Source organism: Arachis stenosperma, chromosome 1 (assembly GCF_014773155.1).
Source record: "Arachis stenosperma cultivar V10309 chromosome 1, arast.V10309.gnm1.PFL2, whole genome shotgun sequence".
Classification (NCBI taxonomy): domain Eukaryota; kingdom Viridiplantae; phylum Streptophyta; class Magnoliopsida; order Fabales; family Fabaceae; genus Arachis; species Arachis stenosperma.
Window position 1 is genome coordinate 5,421,502 of NC_080377.1, and position 20,987 is coordinate 5,442,488.

General features: G+C 31.1%; 2 protein-coding genes and 1 long non-coding RNA gene across 3 annotated transcripts; 1 reads left to right on the top strand and 2 right to left on the bottom strand.

The window, feature by feature from the left end:
- Nucleotides 1-579: 579 nt before the first annotated feature.
- Nucleotides 580-1,188, bottom strand: LOC130981544 (uncharacterized). The gene is made up of 3 exons (XR_009086968.1): nt 825-1,188; nt 681-735; nt 580-595 (listed from the first exon to the last, which is right to left on the bottom strand). It is a non-coding gene; the product is annotated as an uncharacterized LOC130981544 (long non-coding RNA).
- A 6,803-nt stretch (nt 1,189-7,991) lies between these two features.
- Nucleotides 7,992-12,084, top strand: LOC130964071 (chaperonin-like RbcX protein 2, chloroplastic). Its single transcript, XM_057889858.1, has 5 exons — nt 7,992-8,533; nt 9,050-9,141; nt 10,762-10,819; nt 11,364-11,429; nt 11,707-12,084. Exons 1-5 carry the CDS (start codon nt 8,252-8,254, stop codon nt 11,827-11,829), a joined length of 621 nt encoding a protein of 206 aa, XP_057745841.1. The 5' UTR covers nt 7,992-8,251; the 3' UTR covers nt 11,830-12,084.
- A 424-nt stretch (nt 12,085-12,508) lies between these two features.
- On the bottom strand, nt 12,509-18,832 carry LOC130964055 (uncharacterized). The gene is made up of 9 exons (XM_057889856.1): nt 18,380-18,832; nt 17,103-17,822; nt 15,953-16,048; nt 15,791-15,874; nt 15,199-15,433; nt 14,958-15,118; nt 14,282-14,560; nt 14,021-14,201; nt 12,509-13,878 (listed from the first exon to the last, which is right to left on the bottom strand). Exons 1-8 carry the CDS (start codon nt 18,701-18,703, stop codon nt 14,151-14,153), a joined length of 1,950 nt encoding a protein of 649 aa, XP_057745839.1. The 5' UTR covers nt 18,704-18,832; the 3' UTR covers nt 12,509-13,878; nt 14,021-14,150.
- Between the last annotated feature and the right edge of the window lie 2,155 nt (nt 18,833-20,987).

Here is a 20,987-nt window from a genome sequence, read left to right on the forward strand (position 1 = left end):
TCCTCTAAAACTCGGACTTTGCCACCCTTTTCGGTCCAAACCTGCTTTCTTTCAATTCAACATACCCTTCCTCATTATCATAACAATCTCCACAAAAATCTACTTCAGATCAACAATTAACTCATACAATTTCAAATCCAACAACCAAAATTCAACTAGAGTCATAGTTACAATCCTAGGCTTTAACATAAAACCTCAAATTAATATTCACCAAATTATTAGTTAATCAACAAACACCAAACCAACCATGTTCATCAACAATATATTCAACCATAATTCTCTCCAAATTAACATAACAACATTCACCATCCAAAGTTAGTAACTAATTATCCAATAAACTTCAACTAAATATATTCATCAACAAATTACTAAACATTAAACATACACCTGCATTCCAACTTCCTATGGTCATCTAGCCTAAGTTTTCACAGAACATTATATATTAAATGCAAGAAACCTAAACCATACCTTGGCCGATTTCCCCGTAACGACCAAGCAAATTATTTAAAACCAAGGCAGCCCCTTCAAATTCAACTAATCAGCTTCCTCCAAGTTCCAATATTCACAATTTCAAGCTCCATTATTTATTCACAACCTAATACATTCATAACACATATATATCCAATTTAATACTCAAAGCTCAAATTCAAAGAAAATAAATAGAATTATCGTATCCTCACCTTACCCAAGCTTCACATAAGCAAGAGTGAACGTTTCTCTCAAGCTAATTGGATCCTAAAACATCAGAAATCAAAGAATTCAATACCCCTTCTCAAAACTCGAAAATTGGGGAAATGAGAGGCTGAAGTGAAATAGCAATTTACCTATGAAATTGTTCCGGTAGAAACGTAGAGCTCGACGCGGTGAACGCGTGGCCGCAAACGGTGCGGCGATCGGAGTTCGGACGGAGGAGTTACGGCATGTTGAAGGTTGCCGTTAGGTTTGGCGTTCTCTTCCTCCCTGGGAGCGTTGCTGCTTCTGTTACGTTAATGAAGAGAAATGAGCTTTTAGGCTCATTTAAATGCTGGCCGGTTGGGCCCACGGGCCCGGTTTGGGTCCGGTTCAACCGGTCCGGCCCGTTCGGTCCAATTTTGGACCGTTTTCTTCGAAATTGGTGTCAAAATTCTCGTTTCGATGAGCTCTGTCCTAATTTGATATAATATTCACATTTCTAATCCTCCTTATTAAAAACTAATTTATTAACTAATTATCTACTAATTAATCGGGGTTTACACCTGTTTTGTTGATGGCTTTTCAAAATTCACTATTATTTTTCTTTTACAGAATAAATCTCAAACTTATTAGCCTTTCAAAATTATAAGAAACTGATGAAAAAACAAACTGATCACAACATTAAATCTCTACAAACAGATAAGGAAAGTGAGTTTCTTTCTAAATCTTTTGCTAGCTTTTTTGCTACTAAGGGTACCCAACATAGAATGTCATATCCTTACACACATCACCAACAAGGTAGTGTTGAAAATAAGTATAGGCATATTATAGAAATGAGACTTTTCCTATTAGCTACAGCATCTCTTCCTATGAAATTTTGGGAAGATGCGTTTGTTATATCTGTTTACATCATTAATAAATTACCCACTAGTGTGTTGCAAAATAAAAATCTTTATGAAACTATTTTACGATACACCAGATATCACTTTCTTTAAAGTATTGGATATGCATGCTTTCCTTTTTTAAGACTATATAAAAATGTTAAATTTGACTATAAATATGAGATTTGTCTTTTCTTTGGCTATGAACCTGATCATAAAGGTTATAAGTGCATGACAAAGAATGGTAAGATTTACCTTGCAAGGCATGTTAACTTTATTGAAACTCTATTTTTCTATCATTCTATGTTTTCTAATTCTGCAATCAAGTCTACCGTAGATACACAAGATCATATTCCTGAATCCACCAAGTTTAAAATACAAATGCCCTTATCCTCACCCTCTTTTACAAAAAATCTTCCTCTCCTAGCATTTTCTGTACTGTCAGAACCACCACACACCTCTACAGACACCACCTCTAATGATTCCCTATTTACATTAGACCTTCAATTTCACAAACATCAGATCCCCCACCTTTTCTTCAACCTCATTCACCTATCCCTGTTAGCGGCTTAGAAAGAGATTTACCCTCCATTACACCTATAAACACCTATTCCATGATGACATGGGCCAAATCTGGAATACACAAGCCAAACGCTTTTAATACACAAATGATTGGTCTTATTTACAGTATCTCAACTACAGTCAAGTAGGCTCTTAACTACTCTCATTGGAAGAAAGCAATAGACACAAAAATTCAGGCTCTAGAGAGTGTAATACCTAGATCCTTACAGAGCCACCAGCTAATGCAACAGTAATAGGAAGCAAATGGACTTTTGCAATTAAGAAAAATCAAAATAGAGGTATTCTTAAGTTTAAAGCTAGGCTGATTGGTAAGGGTTTTCATCAAAAGGAATGTGTAGACTATGAATAGATCTACTTACCAGTAATTCGACTAACCACAGTAAGAGTTGTGTTAACCATTGCATTTTTTTGGGGTGGTTATTAAGGCAATTTGACTTTGACAATACCTTCTTAAATGGTACACTCGAAGAGAATGTCTACATGGTTCAACCTTAAGGGTATGTTTATCATAACAATTCGTTAGTTTGCAAGCTAAATAAAGCTATATATGGCTTGAAGCAAGCACCTAGAACTTGGTTCAAGACATTGACAGATACTCTCTATAAATTTAGTTTTAAGAGTACTAAATCGGATGTCATTATTTGTTAGACATAATTCTTCTAATGTGACTTATTTGTTAGTGTATATAGATGACATTATAGTCATAGGGAACAATTCACAAGAAATTGAAACTTTAATATCTCAATTACATAAAAAAATTTAAAAGATCTTGACAGATTTAACTATATTTTAGGTCTTGAAGCTACTTATCTTTCTCATGGAGATCTTTTGAAATCTCAAATAAAGTATGCTAAGGAACTGTTACTCAAAGCTGGAATGAATAATTCAAAGTCTTTGCTAACGCCAATGTCGACATATTCGAAGCTCTACTCCTCTGATTCAGAACCATTCAAAAATTCAACAAAGTACAGATCTATAGTTGGAGCCTTACAGTATTTAACAATGACCAAACCATATATTACTTTTGCAGTGAACCGGGTGTCTCAGTTTGTTCATAATCCAACCCTTAAACATTAGAAAAGTGTGAAGAGAATACTTCGTTATGTGTAAGGTACAGTAGAACATAGAATTGTGTTTTCCGAATTCACTGATTTCAGGGGAGACAATTTAGAGGATCGAAACTCCATTACTGGGTTTTGTATTTTCCTGGGCAATAACCTGATATCATGGAAGAGTAGCAAGCATACAAAAGTCAGTAAAAGTGGTATAGAGGCTGAATACCGAGCTATGTGTGCAGCACAAACTGAAATCATCTCAGTCCAGCAACTCTTGAGTGAATTACATATACCACAGCCTACACCACCTACCATATACTGTGATAATTAGAGTGTTTGTCTTCTAGCTACTAATCTCATACTGCACAATAGATGCAAGCACATAGAGTTAGATCTTCACTTTATCAGAGATCTAATCAATAAAAAATCTTTTTTTGTGACACATATTCCATTCCCTGATCAAGTTGCTAATTGTCTAACTAAGCCTCTATTCCAGCACTTATTTAATAGATTCAAGCGCAAACTAAAGCTATTCTCATGTCCATACCTTAGTTTGAAGGGGAGGGGGTATAAGGGATAAGAGTGAGTTGGAGTCAGGGAAAAAACTCAGGAACTAACATAGTTTAGTTAGTCAACATTTTTGTTGTAGAGTTAGTATGTATATATATATGGGATGCGTGTATCTCATTCGATGGTAAAAAAAATAAGAAATATTTTCATTGTCCTCTATTTCTACTCTCAATTTTTTCTTTGTCAAAAAATTCTCTCTAATTCCTTGTTATTCTTGGTTTGTTTCATCTCAGTTACTAGCGTGCTATGAAATAATGCTATCATAGTTTCTTGCTACATCTTTAAATTTAAAAAAAATCTAAGGTTCTTAGGTTAAGCTGCAGTTTGATTTGAGTTTTTCTTAAGAATATTAGGAGAATATATAAGGGTTTTAGTTGGCGGTGGGGTATCTAATTAAGTCATTTTTTAGTCTAAAAATGTTTGAAACAATAATATCTAATATTCTTAAATTGGTGGATATACAATTTAAATTTTGTCTGAAAAAGATTAGGAGAATATCTAAAATTTTTGATTGGTGGAATATCTAATTAAATCACATCTTATCCTAAGAAAATTTGAGGCAATAAGATCTAATGTTTTAATTTTAAGTTAGCGTGGAGTATCTAATCTAAATCTTTTTTGAGAAAGTTAGTGAAATATATAAAATTATTCTTGGTTGGTGTCGTATCGAATCAAGTTACTTTATCATAATCCTATAAAAACTTAAAGAAATAATATCTAAAATTCTTAGATTGTGATTCAGCATAACATGAGTTAAAGTAGTAGCTTAAAAAGATTTAATACAAATAAAGTGAAATTCTAAAGTATTCTTAAAGACTAATATAAACATTTTAGCTGAACTAATATACAACTTTATTTGTGTATTTCTTTTGAACTTCTAACTTCTATTTTATGCTTTACATTATTTTAATTAAGAATTGTACAGTTATGTTTAGTCTCGATATGCTAATACCTCAAACTCCTCATTGACTGAATTTGAAGTTCTTCAAGGATCTCATAATCTATCATACAATAACATGATAAGCATCCAAAGTTTTGTCACTTCAAAATGAATTTGCCTTGTATGAGTCAAGGGCCCTTCTCGTACCAAGTATTTGCGACCTTCACTCAAATGATTCTGATTGTTTGATTTTGGGAGTGAGCACTACTTGATCTTCGTTCATTAATCTTTGGTGGAAAGTTCCTTTTTTCGGCAGAATAGTCCATTCAGTGATCCATCTATCATCCACACTTGAAAACTTTCCCTACTAAACACAACTAACCTTCTTTTACTTCCTCATTTGAAATGCTTTTCGATAGTTTTTCGTTCATATTCTAAATAACTCTCCTTGCAATTTTGTTAATGCATTCTTCCTTATTCAGTTGCCTTTTTTTTTTCAATTTTATTTTGTTTATCATCTAGATAGTGGTTCTATGAAAAAAATTGTTTTTTTTTCTTTAATTACTCTAGTTCTTATAATTTTGTCAAATTTTTAATTAGATCTTTATATTTTTTTTAATTGGGCCTTATATTACTTTTAATTTTGTAATTAGATCATTTTTATAATAAGAACGTTAAAATTAATAGAATATTTCTCTTAAAATACACGTGCTCAAAAATTTAATTAGATTTTTAATTATAAATATTTTTAATTTGTGAAAAAATATTCAGTTACCTCTAATTATAAATTTAATAAAATTATAGAAACTAACAGAATAATTAATTTTTTTTCTTGTTATATCAATCTTCTATATCTAACATTGGGCTGAAATCTGAGTCCAAAACAAAAACAAAATGATCTTGTCTTGAATCTTGATGATTAATGGATGCCTTGTAAAGAATTAATGTACATAATAAGAAAAAATAATTTTAGAAACTTATTAATTAACGTACATAATAAGAACATATGAATAATGGACATTTCGCTAAGTTAACGTGTCTGCGTATCGGACATATTTCGAACACGATACCTATCGATACTCGTCTGACACGTGTGTCTGTTGTATCTAACCATGTCTTAATAAAAATAAAAAATTTTTCTTTGGACACGTTTAAACATACCAAAATATCATCACGTATCAGCGTGTCCAATCTTATTTTTAACGTATATTTTTAAAATAAATTTAAAAATAATATATATTATTATTTATTAAAACAAAAAAGATTTTAAATATTTTATATAATTAAAATAAAATATTAAAAATAATTAAAAAATTAATTTATATTTTAATATCAATAAAATATCAAAATATCATTATAATTTATTTAAAAAATATTTTATATTTTATATGTATATATGTTTCTGTATCTTATGAAGTTTTAAAATTCATATATCGATGTATACCGTATCTCATATTATGTCGTATCTCGTATCCGTATCCGTGTCTATGCTTCATATAAGAACGAATAATAAAGAACGTGAGTGAATATAAGTATATAACCCAACAAGGTTAGTTGACGCAATCTATGTTAGGTAACGGAGACCCGAGAAAAGAACAAAACACGTGTGAAGATCGATGTCTTCAAATGTGAAATGTTTTTAATTTTGAGGGGACCCCTCTAATCTCTCGTGAATTCTTTGCCTAATACATCTCACACATTCATTCATTAATACACATACATGATTACACACGAAACTTTATACACGTTTCTCGTAGGGTATGTCCCTTAGCTTCATGTTCTTGCGTAACATGACAAAGATCCACACCCACGTGGCCACAGATTCATCTCTTCAAACCAGCCACTTGTGGGCTAAAAAATTTTGATATGGAAATAAAATAAGTGGTATATTTTAATATGGTAATTTTTGGTATTTTTTAAAATTATGGGAATATACAAATCGAACCTTTCGATTTGTGTTTAAAAAGTTAAAAAAATTCAGAGTACACAGTCCGATTTGTGTTAAAAATTTAAAAAAACTCAGAGTACACAAATTAGACCATGCGAGTTGTTTGATTTTAAAATTTTGCTTTAAGAAATCGCATGGTCCGATTTGTGGTTGAACAAATATGAATTTCGGAACCTAAAAAACGGACCCAGTTATTTATTGTTTTCAATTTTTTTATTGATAAAGAACTCGCATAGTCCGAGTTCTGTTCTACTAACACCACATGACTGTGAAACACCTATATTTCCCATGTTTGAGTCAAACACCACTATTGTTTCCATATACAAATTAAAAAGTGCCACTTGTGATGTAAGAACTTTTTTTCTAAAGTTTAATTTGTGTACATTTTGGCATAATTTTTTTATTTGTTTTACATTAACTTTTTTAAACAAAATTAAATACCAAACCTTAAATTCATAATTTAAACTTAAAAAATTCTAATATTATACTATAAAATTACTTATTAAAAAATTAACTGATAAACATGTATATATATATATATATATATAAGTATTTTTCTAAAAATTATTTTTCCTATATTATTAAGCGGCCCACAGACCACGTAATTAATACCTTGTTCTTTTTTCTTTCTCAGGAAATAGGAGATCGGGACCTGACTTTTCAGAGGTTTAATCTAGTTCAAACTCTCTATTTATTAGTTTAAATTATTTCGTTTTATGTCAGGTTTAGGTTTGTTAGATCAATTTGGACTTATTAAGAATTAATATATTATATTATTATTTTATACAAAATATGAGGACTAAGTTTTAAACCTTGAATATTTTAAAATATAGTTATTTGTTGTATTTCCACTTTAGGTCTAAAATCTGGTTATCAACTCTCATCCTACATTCCTAATTTCCTACTAGCTTTGCTAAAAAAGAATAGCATATTAAAATTAAATCTGAAGTATTTTTCATAATTTATATTATAAAAGAACAATAATATTTATATTTTCAGGCATTTATATTTTTGTATTTTTTATATTTTAATTTTTGTATTAAAAGTAATTAATAAAAAATGGGATAAAAAATAATTTTTTATACAAATATAAAAGAATTATTTACAAAAAAATTAGGTGAAAACTCAGGCACAGTAATTTTACCTGAAGTTGATAGTTGAGAGCTGTTAAATGATTTGGCTAAATTTTTATCTAACGACTCTCAATTATCAACTTCACATAAAATTGACTGCACCGAGTTTTCAGCAAAAAATTAATTTAAATATAATTTTTTTTTCTTTTTTATTGGTATTCCAATGTTTTATATATTTGTTGGACAATTTAGGACCTCAAAGTGTTGTCTGGTTAAGGTTCACACACACCCTTCAAAAAATCCACCCACCTTCCTATCTTGGACCCAAAAGCCAATTCCTTTCTTTCTTTCTCTTTCTTTCTTTCTCTCTTTTTCCTCTTCAACCTTCATTCAACAACTACATGCGTCTTTGACTATACAACTTCTCTAAATTTTCCCAAGTTCCTTGGAACACCCAACTATTATATTACCCTTCAATTTGTGTTCTTTATTTTCCTTGCTATACTTATTACATATCTCCAATTCTCTTTGAAACTCTACATTAATAATAATATCAATATCTTTGATTTGGCAAAAGTAGTGTTATTAAGATGATGGGTGCTTTATCTGTGGTGGGTTCATCAGTGATGGAATCACACACAGGTCCATGTTTGTGTGTGGATCATCATGCACATGCAACAAGTGTGAGTCTAAAGAGCAATAATAATAATATTATGGAGTTGAGAAGTTCCTTCATTGATCCAATGAGAGAGTGGAGGCTATGTCTTAGTAGAAGAAGTTGCAAGAAGCAGCAACGAAATCATTATAGGAGATTCAACATTCTCAACGAGCTTGGTGGTCAATATGAGGAGACTTTTGATGATGTTAAAACGGTATAATTAACATATACAAATCATTTATTTTCTGTTTGAATTATTAATTAAGAGTTTAAATTTTATTTATTTAATGTTGTAAGTTGTAACATAATTTAGTGTTTCTTCTTCGTTTTATTTTGTTAGAATTTTTTGGGTTAAAAAGTTAAATTTAATTTTGATGTAGTTATAGTGTAAGGCCATCATCCAATTAAATTTTTCATGTGTTCAGATGATATTTTAATTAATTAATGTCTTTAAAAATTAATTGTTTTTACTCATGACAATAAACAACTAATTTTCTAAGTAAAATTTGTATACTAATAGTGCATAAAAATTAAATTTTGAAACATTAAGCATATATATAGATAGAAGCACACATGAATGATTTTGTAGTGAGTAGGCAGAGCATGTTGAAACCAAATGAGTAGTTAATGGTAGCACAGAAATTAAAATTAAACAACTGACAAAGTTGAATTAATTAATAAACGAAATGTTGTTTGTGATCTAATTGATAGTTACATTTTTTGGACACAGCAAATGCTCAACTATTTCACGTATAAGGCTGTGAGAACAGTTCTTCAGCAGTTGTATGAGATGAACCCCCCTCAATATACCTGGTTCTACAAGTAAGTTCAATTTTTGTTGTTCATACTCAGAGTGCCTATTTTGGCCTGTTATGTGAGATTCACAGTTTTTATTATTTTAGTTTCTCAAATTTAAAGTTTACCGTATTAGTTTCGAGATTTAATTCTAAATATTATATTAGTTCTTGGACCTTTTTTTAGTGCGGTGAGTCAAACTAACGGAATGCTAAAGTTGCTTTGCTACAGTAGACACAAGAATAAATAATGTTTGTTTATTTTAAGATTTAAGTAAGACAAAAATGAGGTTATTCTGAAAAATGAAAAAAAAAATAATTTACATATATATAAACTTTTTTTGTATTTTTGTTTTGTCTTGTTTAAACATTAAAACGAAACAATACTTTTTAGTCTTATATTTAGGATGATCAATCAGAATTAGTTCAGCACTTTATTTGCTAACTCAATGCTAGAAAGGGTTTAGGGACTAATATGATACTCAAAACTAAATTTTGATGACCAATACAATAAATTTTGGATTTAAAAAATTAAAATAATAAAAATTCGTAAATTTGAAGGGTTTAGGGTTTAGTCGGTTATTTCAACCAAAACTTCGATGCCTCCTAGTTATTATTGATGATACCCTTAATAGAAAATTTATCATACATACTAAGCTATTATGTATACAAATTGTTAGCAATGTTTAATTTTGTACCGCTAGTAAGTGACCTGATCAATTAAGCAGTGTTCGGTATGATTATTGAACTTGAACCTGCTAACTCAATAAAAACTATCTCATAATTAGATTCATTACACTGCTAAATATAGTTCAAGTCAGCTAAAATTTCATTGCACCTGTCTTTTATGTCAATTTAAATAATGGTAAATTAGACTGACATTCCCTCAACCCCAAGTTACATGATATCTATTTGATAGTTTGATTTATCATGTTTATACTAACCTTACTAGGAGTAAAAGAGATGAGTGTTATAATTTACAAAATATAATTCAGTAGTGTCAATGTCACATCTAATTAAGTAGTTTTATTTTTTTAAAATTTTTTAATAGATAAAAATTATTTTATATTTGTATAAACTTTTTAAAAAGGTCTATGGTTATGGTAAAAAATCGTGACCATAGCTAGTGAAAAAGGTAATTATAAGTCTATTGTCACAGTTTTTTTTCACTGTGGCCTATTCTGTCGTGGCCATAGACGATCATGGTTGCAATGATCAGATTCTGGTACTTTAAGCCATGTTTTTTTATTGTGATCATATGTTATTCTATAATCACTCCTTTATTAAAACTGTGACCATAACCTAATCTATGATTACGGTATGGTCACGGTTTTAGCATGATCATAGTTACTCTTTTGTAAAACTGTGACTATAGCTTACTCTATGAGCACCCTTATTTTATACCGTGACCATAACTTAATCTATAGTCACAGTTTTAGCTTAATCTATTTTGAAGATAGAGACTAAAATTTTAGTACTAGCATCTAAACCAACAAACATGATATTGAATTTCAGTCTTTGTCTCTGTCCTAGTACTTCAAAACAAACGCTATCTTGAAGTTATGAGATAATAATACATACAACGTCTAATTGATTTATAAAGTCATACACTAATCGCCAAGCTAACTGAAATTTTCTATGTTGGCAGTTTTGTTGCATCGAACAAACCAGGAGATGGAAAACGTTTTATTCGAATCCTCGGAAAGGTATTTTTCAGCTTCCTTAGCATTTCATTTGTAGAGAATTAATAAAAATTTATGTCATTGACTAGTGGCTTTTGTGTTTAGATTCCAAGTATATTAATAAAAATGAAAATGTACCATGAATTATATAAAAGATTTTTTAATCTTTTGCTCAAAATATTCTTCTAAAAGTTATTAAAAAAGCCATGTAAAAATCAATTACCAAAATAGTTTCATGTATTTGTATATAATACATATGTTATTTTATATACTTCTAATATATATTTTAATACTTATTTTATATAAAAACTGATTTAATAATTAATTTTTTATATACGTATAACATGATTAAAACATTATATGCTCTTCTCTTGATACCGAAAACATTGACAATAAAAATGAGCTAATAATTTCTTTAGCAATTATATCATGTATTTCATACTCAAGGATCTGACTCTCTACAACTTCGTTGATTCCTACCACCATGTCTACATATGATTTGCATGAAATATTTCACGTTACAATAAATTGTAAAGGATGCCTTATATCGTTTTGTCACAATTGATAGGAGCAACAAGATCTCGCTGAAAGAGTGATGGTTACTAGGCTTCACCTCTATGGTAAATGGGTCAAGGTAATGGAATAAAAAAAGTACTCCCAAACATTCATAAACATATTAAAAATGGAGTAAAATATCAATTTCATCCTTGGCATAAAAACAATAAAGTAATCTTTTTCAAATGGGGAGGAGGAACAAATTTTCATTTTAAAATCTTAAGGACAGCAACTTTATCCTCCAACTTTTTTGTCAGGGATGAGATTGAGAGTTTATTTTAGCAATCTTTAAGTTATGGAATATGGATTGATGAAATTATATTTATGAAATTTATGTACCTTGATGGTATATGCAGAAATGTAATCATGCCGAGATATATCAAGAAATCTCTGATGAAAATCTAGAGTTGATGAGGGAACGGCTCATGGAGACAGTAATATGGCCCTCAGATGACTCAAACACAGAAAAGATTGGCTGATAACCTTTTTTTATTATCTCAGTCCTCAGTTTTCACTTCTGTTTTAACTGTTAAGCTTCTTTATTAGCCTAGGTATAACTATTGTTTTAATACCAAATGTGTCCGTTACATTATTTTCGCAGAATAGGATTATTGGAGTTATACGTTCTGTAAATTGTGTATATATAAATATATATGCATTTTAATATGCAAACCATTACTTAGACACTTTGAGGAGGATTTACGAATGGCTTAAAAATATATGCATTTTGTGAAGAGTGTTTGCAAATGATTCATCAAACAAAAAAATTCAAAACATTGCAGCCATTTCCGGATCATACGCCACTTTCAGCATCCGATTATGTTAGATTATTTTAGGTTTAATTATTCAGTCCGTTCTTATGGTTTTACCAAATTTTCAATTAAATTTTTATTATTTTTTTTAATTAGATTTCTACACTGTTTTTAATTTTATAATTAAATTATTTTTATATAAAAAAAATTAAAATTAACAGAATATTTTTCTCAAAATACATGTGGTCAAACATCTAGTTAGATTTTTAATTATGAATACCTTCAATTTGCGAAAAAATATTCAATTAATTTTAATATTTTTTACACTAGAAATGACGTAATTATAAAACTAAAAGCAGTGTAGAGATAAAAAAATAGAATCAAACTGAACAATCTGATGTGATGTGCTTCTACCACAGATGCTGATAATTAAACAACCACGTCATTTCAGCATGCCAGTAACTAAAACTAAAAGTACAAAGTGAAAAAAATCTCATATAAAGCAAATTGTATGTGCCAAAATCTCAGAAAAATCTCTGGGTTTGCCTAACTCTCTTCACAATAAGGAACTAAAATCTTATATATGTGCCAAAATATCTAAATTAATTTCAACTTTATTTATTCTTCTGAACTTCTCTTCAAATGAAATTGTTGAAACAAATTTTCATGTAAAATAATCCATTATCAATATGGAAGCTTTCCACATTGAGCCCGCTCTACGGATTGAATATTAATAAGAAACGTACACCTTATACAATTCCATTTTTACCTAAACGTCCCATAAATTTTCTTTTCAACCTCAGGAAGCTAGATTTAAGTATTTAAGGCTACATTTAGAAAAGAGGGTGAGACTGAGAGATTCAAACTGGGAGACAGAGACTAAATTAAATCTGTGTTGTATTTGGTGTAAAGTGTACAGGATCAATGCAAAGCAAGACAAAAACTGAATGAACGGTTTTCTAATCAATAATTTTTATGTACGTGATTGCAGTTGATCAAGATATGTATAACATAGAAATAGTGGAAATTTATTTACAGAAAGACATGAAAAGTCTTATAGTTTATAAGAGAATATGAGCAATATTTCCTAATTATCAAGAATAGCTTAGAAGAATAACAGAGTACAATAACTAAAATACTTACCCTACATGTATTTATCCCTTCAGTAGGCTCTTCACCACAATCACCACCAGTATCAGTCATGATCGTCCTCCCAAATATGTTTATAACTGTTTCTATTTAAATTGACCAAGAATTTTGATAAAAAAAAAAATAAAACATAAAAAAAGACTATGCTTCCTTTCTCAAAACATTGCCTAACAAATTATTTGGAATATAGCATTCATGAGAAACAACTAAGAAGCATTGTTGAAACCAAGTGGGCTCAGGGCTTTTCCAGCTTTTGGATCAGAGCTCAAATAATTTAAGAATCAGAAAGACAGAAGTTTACAAGGCATCCATCACTGCCAGAAATATCCCAACCCCTACCCTTTATATGGTGCTTACATATACAGTATTCCCTTAATTGTCAGTATGCCTAAACCAGAATGAAGTTGAAGCTGAGTTCTAAACTATACATTTACTACTCATATCTTACAACACTAAGCCTGTAAATCTACATTGATCCTCTGATTTACAAAAAGTAGCACATAATATTGTGTGCAATTAAGAAAATGAGATTCTGAAAGTAACCTGGTCAGGAGTGCTTATGGAATCAGAAAGCTTTCACACTGCTCTGACTGGTTAAAAAAGAAAAACTAATGCAACTTGATACACCTGGAAAGGGAAACATTAAGAAAGCAATCAGATATATGACATAATAGAAAACTATTATCTTCTAAGGAAACTTCTCGGGACACCCATAATCAGTAAACAGGGTGCCCTATTGAACATCATCTGCTGAAAACAATTAACATACCATATTGAAAGCTGATTTTGAATGCAGGATGCAACATACATAAGATGTGAATACAAAAGGAAACAATTTCTATTGAAATCTCCCATCTTTGCCTGTGCCAAAGGGATTGTATCCAAGGATTTGATTAGATTTAGCTATCACCAAAAGTAATAATCTGCCCAAGTGCATGTCTCGCACGAAGCTGCAGCAATAGAAGAAAATTAACATAATACTTAACAAAAGTGTAAAACGAATTTAGTTTGGGATGAAGAATAAAAGAACCTTCACATCCATGTGAAAATCATTGACCATCCTCTGTATTTGAGAAACTATGCCAAGCCTACGCAAAATCATAATTCGACCAAATGCATTGGGACTTTCAGGAAGAGTGAGATTAACTATAACCCAAATAGAAGCTGAGCGTAAATGCCAGTTATTGCTCTGCAGAAACTGGTTGAAAAAAGAGTGAGACTCATTCTCCGCTTGAGGAAAAAGTAGCTGCATTACAGATTCCTTATGAAACTCATTTCCGCTAGCAATATTGACGAATACATACATCCCCTACAAGGAAAAAGAACCAAGACATAATAATCAGCTTAAAGGAGAAGAACCATTCAATAAAATTAGTCCATACCTGTTATTTTAATAAATAGAAATTCTTTCTTGTGCTTAGTTATCATATTAATGTGTTATTCTATAACAGTATTGACATTAAATGACAAAGCCATTTAGGAAAGAATGACAAATTAAAGATAACAAGCTAGTAACTAAATTGACCACAACCCCAGTCCTTAAGGTATAGATATAAAATAGTTGAAATATTACAGCATAGTGATATCAGTATAACAAAACAGCCTTATCCCATTAAGTGGATTGCTACACAGTGATATTAAGAGAATCTGGAAATTTACATCTTCTACTCTATACAAAAATAATTAGGTACAAAAGATACTCCAACCTGTATACCAATTTCAACTTTTGAAGATTTTTGTAATTGCCTTAAAATAGCATCTAGTATGATACCATCTTCAGCAAAAGCATATTCAACAGAGTATATACATCCGTGAACAAAATTGCGGACAAGGCCCATAGTTTGTTCTTGAACAGAAGGCTCAGGATCTGCAGAATACACATAATCAAGGACAACTTACTCGGTAGATATGAATTAATCAGAAAAAGAAGACCTTGAGTGTCAATACCACAGATAAGGCTAGCGATTGCTGATGCTGTCAATTCCACAAAAATTACTTCCTTGCATATTTTATCTGCGTGGAATACCATGTTCCTCAAGGCCCATATAGCATTTAACCTTAGAGATGAATCCATAGACTTTGTCAATTGCACAAGCTCTTTAATGCCTCCATATTGCATGAATACTGACTTATGCAATGAAAAGCCAATCGCTATGTTACTGATGACACCAAGGGCTGCAACCTGGAGATAAGAAAGGAAATGTTCCACCTTGATGGCCTTAAACAACATTAATGAGGCTATATGTGTTTAGTTATGGGAAATGAGAACAATTTTTTCTCTTCAAAGAACAGGGATTGTGAAAAGAACATGACACCTTGAGTCTAATTAAAGGCAAACGCCTATTTATGGTTAATAATAGGTCATACTGTCACAGGATAACATATACAATGTGTATTTGACAGACTTAAAACCAAAATAAAATAACACCTGAATTATCATCAGAACAGCATACACTGTCACATATTGATTAATGAGCAATAGATGAACATTCAGTTTAACCTAGATACAAAAACAAACATTATAGATACAACAGGATACCTGGACATTAGTAGAATGATCAGAGAGAAGCTGAAATAGAGAAATGGCAGCCTTTTCAGTCAAAAAATGACCTGCACTCAGAGTCTGAATAAAATTTTATGAGACTTGAGCTTTACATAGCATAAAAGACTTCAAGTACCAAATGTTATCTAATTTACAGACCTTGATTGAACGGGAGACACTTCTTAAGCAAACACAAGCTGCAGCACGTATAATGGTGTCATCATGGGTTAAGGCATCGACTACTAGATCCAATACCTATATTCAGATTTGTTTTAAAAGAATAAAAATGAAAAAGAAAGAAAAAGATGATTAAAAATGTGTACTTAATATATGAATAAACAGTTATCTAGTGAAAGCTGCATTATAACTTCATCTATTATGGCCTGAGAAGAAACGTCAAAATTGGTTCTAGTAGAAAATAGATGGGAGCTTGGGATGGTATAAAATATTACATCAACAGTATAAGTATACAGACTCACTATCGCTTCTAAATAATTAAATTCATCAGTTTGTCTAAAAGATGCAAAAGTTCCAATCTTTATGTTAGACTTCACTGTATTTTGCCAAAAATGGTTGCAAGGTAGTTAACTCAATGGGGTAAAAGTTTCTTTAGTCTTTACCAGCAAGGCAGCAACAATGCCAGGAATAATTTTTAAACAAAAATTAAAAAAAGAAGTAAAAAACATAAAAAACTAGAAACAACAACAACTACTACTACTTTATATCTAAACTCTAATATACATAACCTAAGCAATTATTGCTAAAAAGAAAATAATATGAGCTAATTAAATTTAAAACTGATTTCCATTGTACAAAAATAGTTCTGGGGAAAAAAAATGCAGGACACATATACATGGATGAAAAGTCACCCAAAAAAAAATATATATACATGGATGAAAATGCATGGCACCAAAAATGAGAAAGATAGAGATCTTAATCACCTTACATACAAAATATAGATATCACAGTGATATATTTCAAGAAGAAATGATGCCATGGGAAAAGGAGTGCATAAAGGAAAAATAACATCATTTTCTGGAAAAATAATTTGCTTCCTACCCCATTATTAGTCCTTTGATACACCCTCCCAATGGTGCTAATTTTTTTTTTCCCAACTGAAAAAACCAGTAACATGACAAACAAGTTCCTATGGAAACTGCTAGCAGAAGCATTGTAATTAAAGCTTTGCTTTTGCAGCAGCAAATGCATTTATGCATGTGTGCAGATAACAAAAAATTGAAAGAAAAGGAAATGGGGACTAGCAATGAATATAAGAGATTTTCTTAATAGTGTCAATGAAACAACTTACCTGCAATGAAATAAAACTTGACCTGCAACACTCTAATTTTGAGCAAAGATTACCCAAGGCCAGAAATACACCTTCAAGGCGCTTTGGAGGTAAAGGATGCTTTTGCAAGGTACTACAGAACTTATCAATAGCATTTGCCTCAAATGCTAACTTATGCATATCTTCTTTATCTGCAATCAAACTTGAGAAAGCAAAAGAAGCTTCATCTCCAACTTGACCAGGGTCATCAAGGAGCTCGAGCAAAATGTACACTAATTTGGTTTTGGTTCCTATGTCTTGGAGATAGCAGGAAGAAGAATTCTTTACACAAATCAAACACAAGCAAGCTAATAACCTTGTCCGAGGAAATCTGTCCTTAGTTAATTCAATTACAGAACTTAATGCTCTTCCACTATGAAGGTCAACAAACTTTGAGATAACTTCTGGGTCGTTTTTAATGATTGCAGCTAAGGACTCTAAACTAGCGTCTCGTTGACTTAGAGAGCCATCGAGAAGGCTAATAAGCTTCTCCAAAATGCCAGCACAAGATAATTTATTTTGTTCATCACTTGTCTCACAAGAATGAATAACAATGCCTGCACCAAGTACGGTAAGATTTTCATTCTCACTCTTCAACAGTGAACGAAGAAAGTCAATGTTCTCCTCTTTAAAAAATTCATACTTCGGAGCTAGTTTTGATTGATAAATCATTCGTAGAGATCGGGCAGCAGCGTCTACAACCTGAAACAGGAGGGAGAGGGCTATCAAGAGAAAATCAACAATCAATAAGCCACAAGCATTTCCTGTTTTTATCTTTCAACCCAAAGCACTGGAATCACTTAATTGCCTTCCATTTTCACTCCCTTTCCGTTGTCACTCTAAACTACCATCCCCTAACCAAGAAAGACAAATTTTCACTGTGGCAACACTAACAAGCATTTAATTGATCCGAGAATATACTAAAAAATGATAGTGACAAATAACAAGCTTTTAAAGCCCAACTCCACACAATTAGGAAGAGAAAAACAGTCACAATAGAGAAATAATTCCAAAAATATATTCTACCACTCAAGAAGAATTAGGAAGCATTAATTACATTCCCAAAATCATAATTGACTCCAGAAAAGGAAATTGCAATTTAAATAAGTAATTCTGGCAGAGAGCTTAAATGACTGAAAAATTGGAATGAAACGAAATATAGTGATCGAACAAATTGCGGATGAAACAATCCAATTCATGAAAAAAATAAAAATAAAAATAAAATTGAAGAAATAACCGTTCCGATCATCGGAATTGACCTTCACATCCGAAGCGGAGAGGAGCCTGATCAAATGAGGAAAAGCTCCGGCGTCGAGGACAGCGCGGACGCCGGCGTCGACGCCGCAGGCGAAGCTGCCAAGCGCTGCGGCGGACTGGACGATAAGGCTGTCATCGGAATCGGCGTCGGCGATGGCAGCGGTGACGGCGGGGACTGCACCGAGCTTGATGTACGAGAGCTTCTTGGTGCGGTTTCCGATGATCTGGTTCTTCACCTCTCTGACGGCCTTAAGCTTCACCTCTCCATCGGAGGAGGCCAGGCGGTCTAGAATGTGATCGGACGAGGAAGCGGATGCAGTTGGCATGGAAGCTGTGGCGGAGGTCGGTGGCGGTATCGGTGGCGGAAGCTCATGCACGGGGGAGGAGTTGGAAGTGGTGGCTCTGCGCTTTCGACAGCCAAGAAACAATGATGGCAGAAAGAGAGAGAAAGAGGTTTATTATTTTTTATTTTTCTATATATATTTTAATATGTTATCAGAAAACAAAAAGAAAATGTATATTTATTATTTTGCATTTTCCATTTTCCATTTTCCATATGATATAAACAAACAAACAATGGATTGAGGGGGGACATTTCAGTGGTCGCAGCATAATGTTTGAAGCATGTTAGTTAAAGTAAGAAGTTAGAATTTTCTTCTTCTGTTTTTTTTTTTTTTCAATTAGTTAGAATTCTATTTTTCATTATTAATCGGGACGAAAGAATTAATTATTTGTTTTTCTTTATAAAATATAAAATATTATTAATGAGATAAAATAACACAATTATAATTTGCAAATAAAAATAAATAAAATTGAACTAAATAATTTATGCAATAATAATAGAAATAATATGATTAAGTTGTAAAATTAGAATATCTAAAAAGACATAAAACAGTTTATAATTCTCTTACATATTATAGAAATTTATGTAACGGGATTAAGTTCCATCACTTTAAGACTCTTCCATGTTTCATCTTTTAGTACCTTGTGTTTGCTTTCAAACAAAAAAATTCGACTCTGTTCTCACACATTGAATATAAAATTTATAAATCAATGGTTAAATAAACACCTTATACCAGATCAACCATATATAACTATGTACTTAAAAAAAATACATATATAACTATGTACATTCCAACACCAGAACTACCATGTCTCAAGAGCATAGAACAAGATCCTCATTTTACCCATAACTAAATACATTTTAATACCACAACTAATAAGCATAAAATAAGATCTCAATTTCTAAAGGTTCTTGACAAAATAGAACTATACATTCTAGGTTCTAAGATAGAATTAATCCACATATAGCCACAAGTTATACTTACTACCCCTTCAGCAACGCTATCAAGAGCAAGTAAGCGAAGTCAAGAACATATACTATCAATTCTGTATCTCACCCATGGTTTTGATTCACATATGCCCAGGGTTTTGATAAAAGAAGAATACATGATTTACTGTTTCTACTTTACTTTGGCAAAAAAGGCAAATTACCTCAACATAACTTAAATACGTGATTTATCGCTTCCTTATTCTTAAAGCAACCACACATTTTCCTTTTCATAATTAGACTGCTTCATTTGGATGGCAGTTTAGAACTTTAGATCATGTTCTTCATATTTCTCTATCATTTAAGTTACATTAGGATTCACCACATCATCACTTATTTTTAAAGGGCTTTTTGGCTCATCAGTTTCACTATGGTTCTGAAAGTAGTTGGGTTCCACCACCTCTCTTCATATATTTCTTGTTAAAAGAAATATTTAGTTTATCACCCTTATCTTCCATTTTTTTCCCTAATAATATCTTGAGTTATCTGGCTTATTTGTAAGTTTTATGGCTATGTTTGGTTCTAAGAATAGATAAAACAATGCAAGACAACGGAAAACGAGATACAACTGATAAAAAGATTAGTCCAGCCACGTGTTCAACATCTGTGTAGCATACAAGCTACGTGTCGATTTTGGCTGTCCACGTGTCAGCATCCTGCGCAGTACGTAATCCATGTGTCGCGTCGCAAGAGGGAGGCCCCGCACTGGGAACAGCAGCAGTTAATGTTAGACCTTGGGGTTGGCAGCGGATATATTATAAAATGGTGGTGCAGTTGTAATAGACTAATAGTTTTCATTGTTTTCTTGAGAGTGACAAAAGAGTGGTGAAGTTTGGGATTTAGGAATGTTTTGAATTAGTTTTAAAATTGATAATTGGATTAATATATTTATAATGGTACATGATTATACGTCTCTTGAAAATCATGCTATCAATCATCTGGACATCCTAATTATGTAAGTTTATTATTTTTTATTAATTTATTAATATTTACTTGATTAATATTAGTTTAATAGCTTGTATGATTACGATATAATTTTGTTTTTTTATTTTTTGATAGAATATATAATTAATTGAATAATAAAATATTAAATCTTAAATATAAATCTTAGTTAAACAAGATAATATATTTAAACTGATAACAAATTTATTATATATTTTTAACAAATTTATATATCTTAAATATTATGCTTTTATTATTATTATTGCTTTCATCATTATTATTATTATTAACACAAATTTATTAATTTATCTAATTTACTAATTTGAATCTAGTTGTTA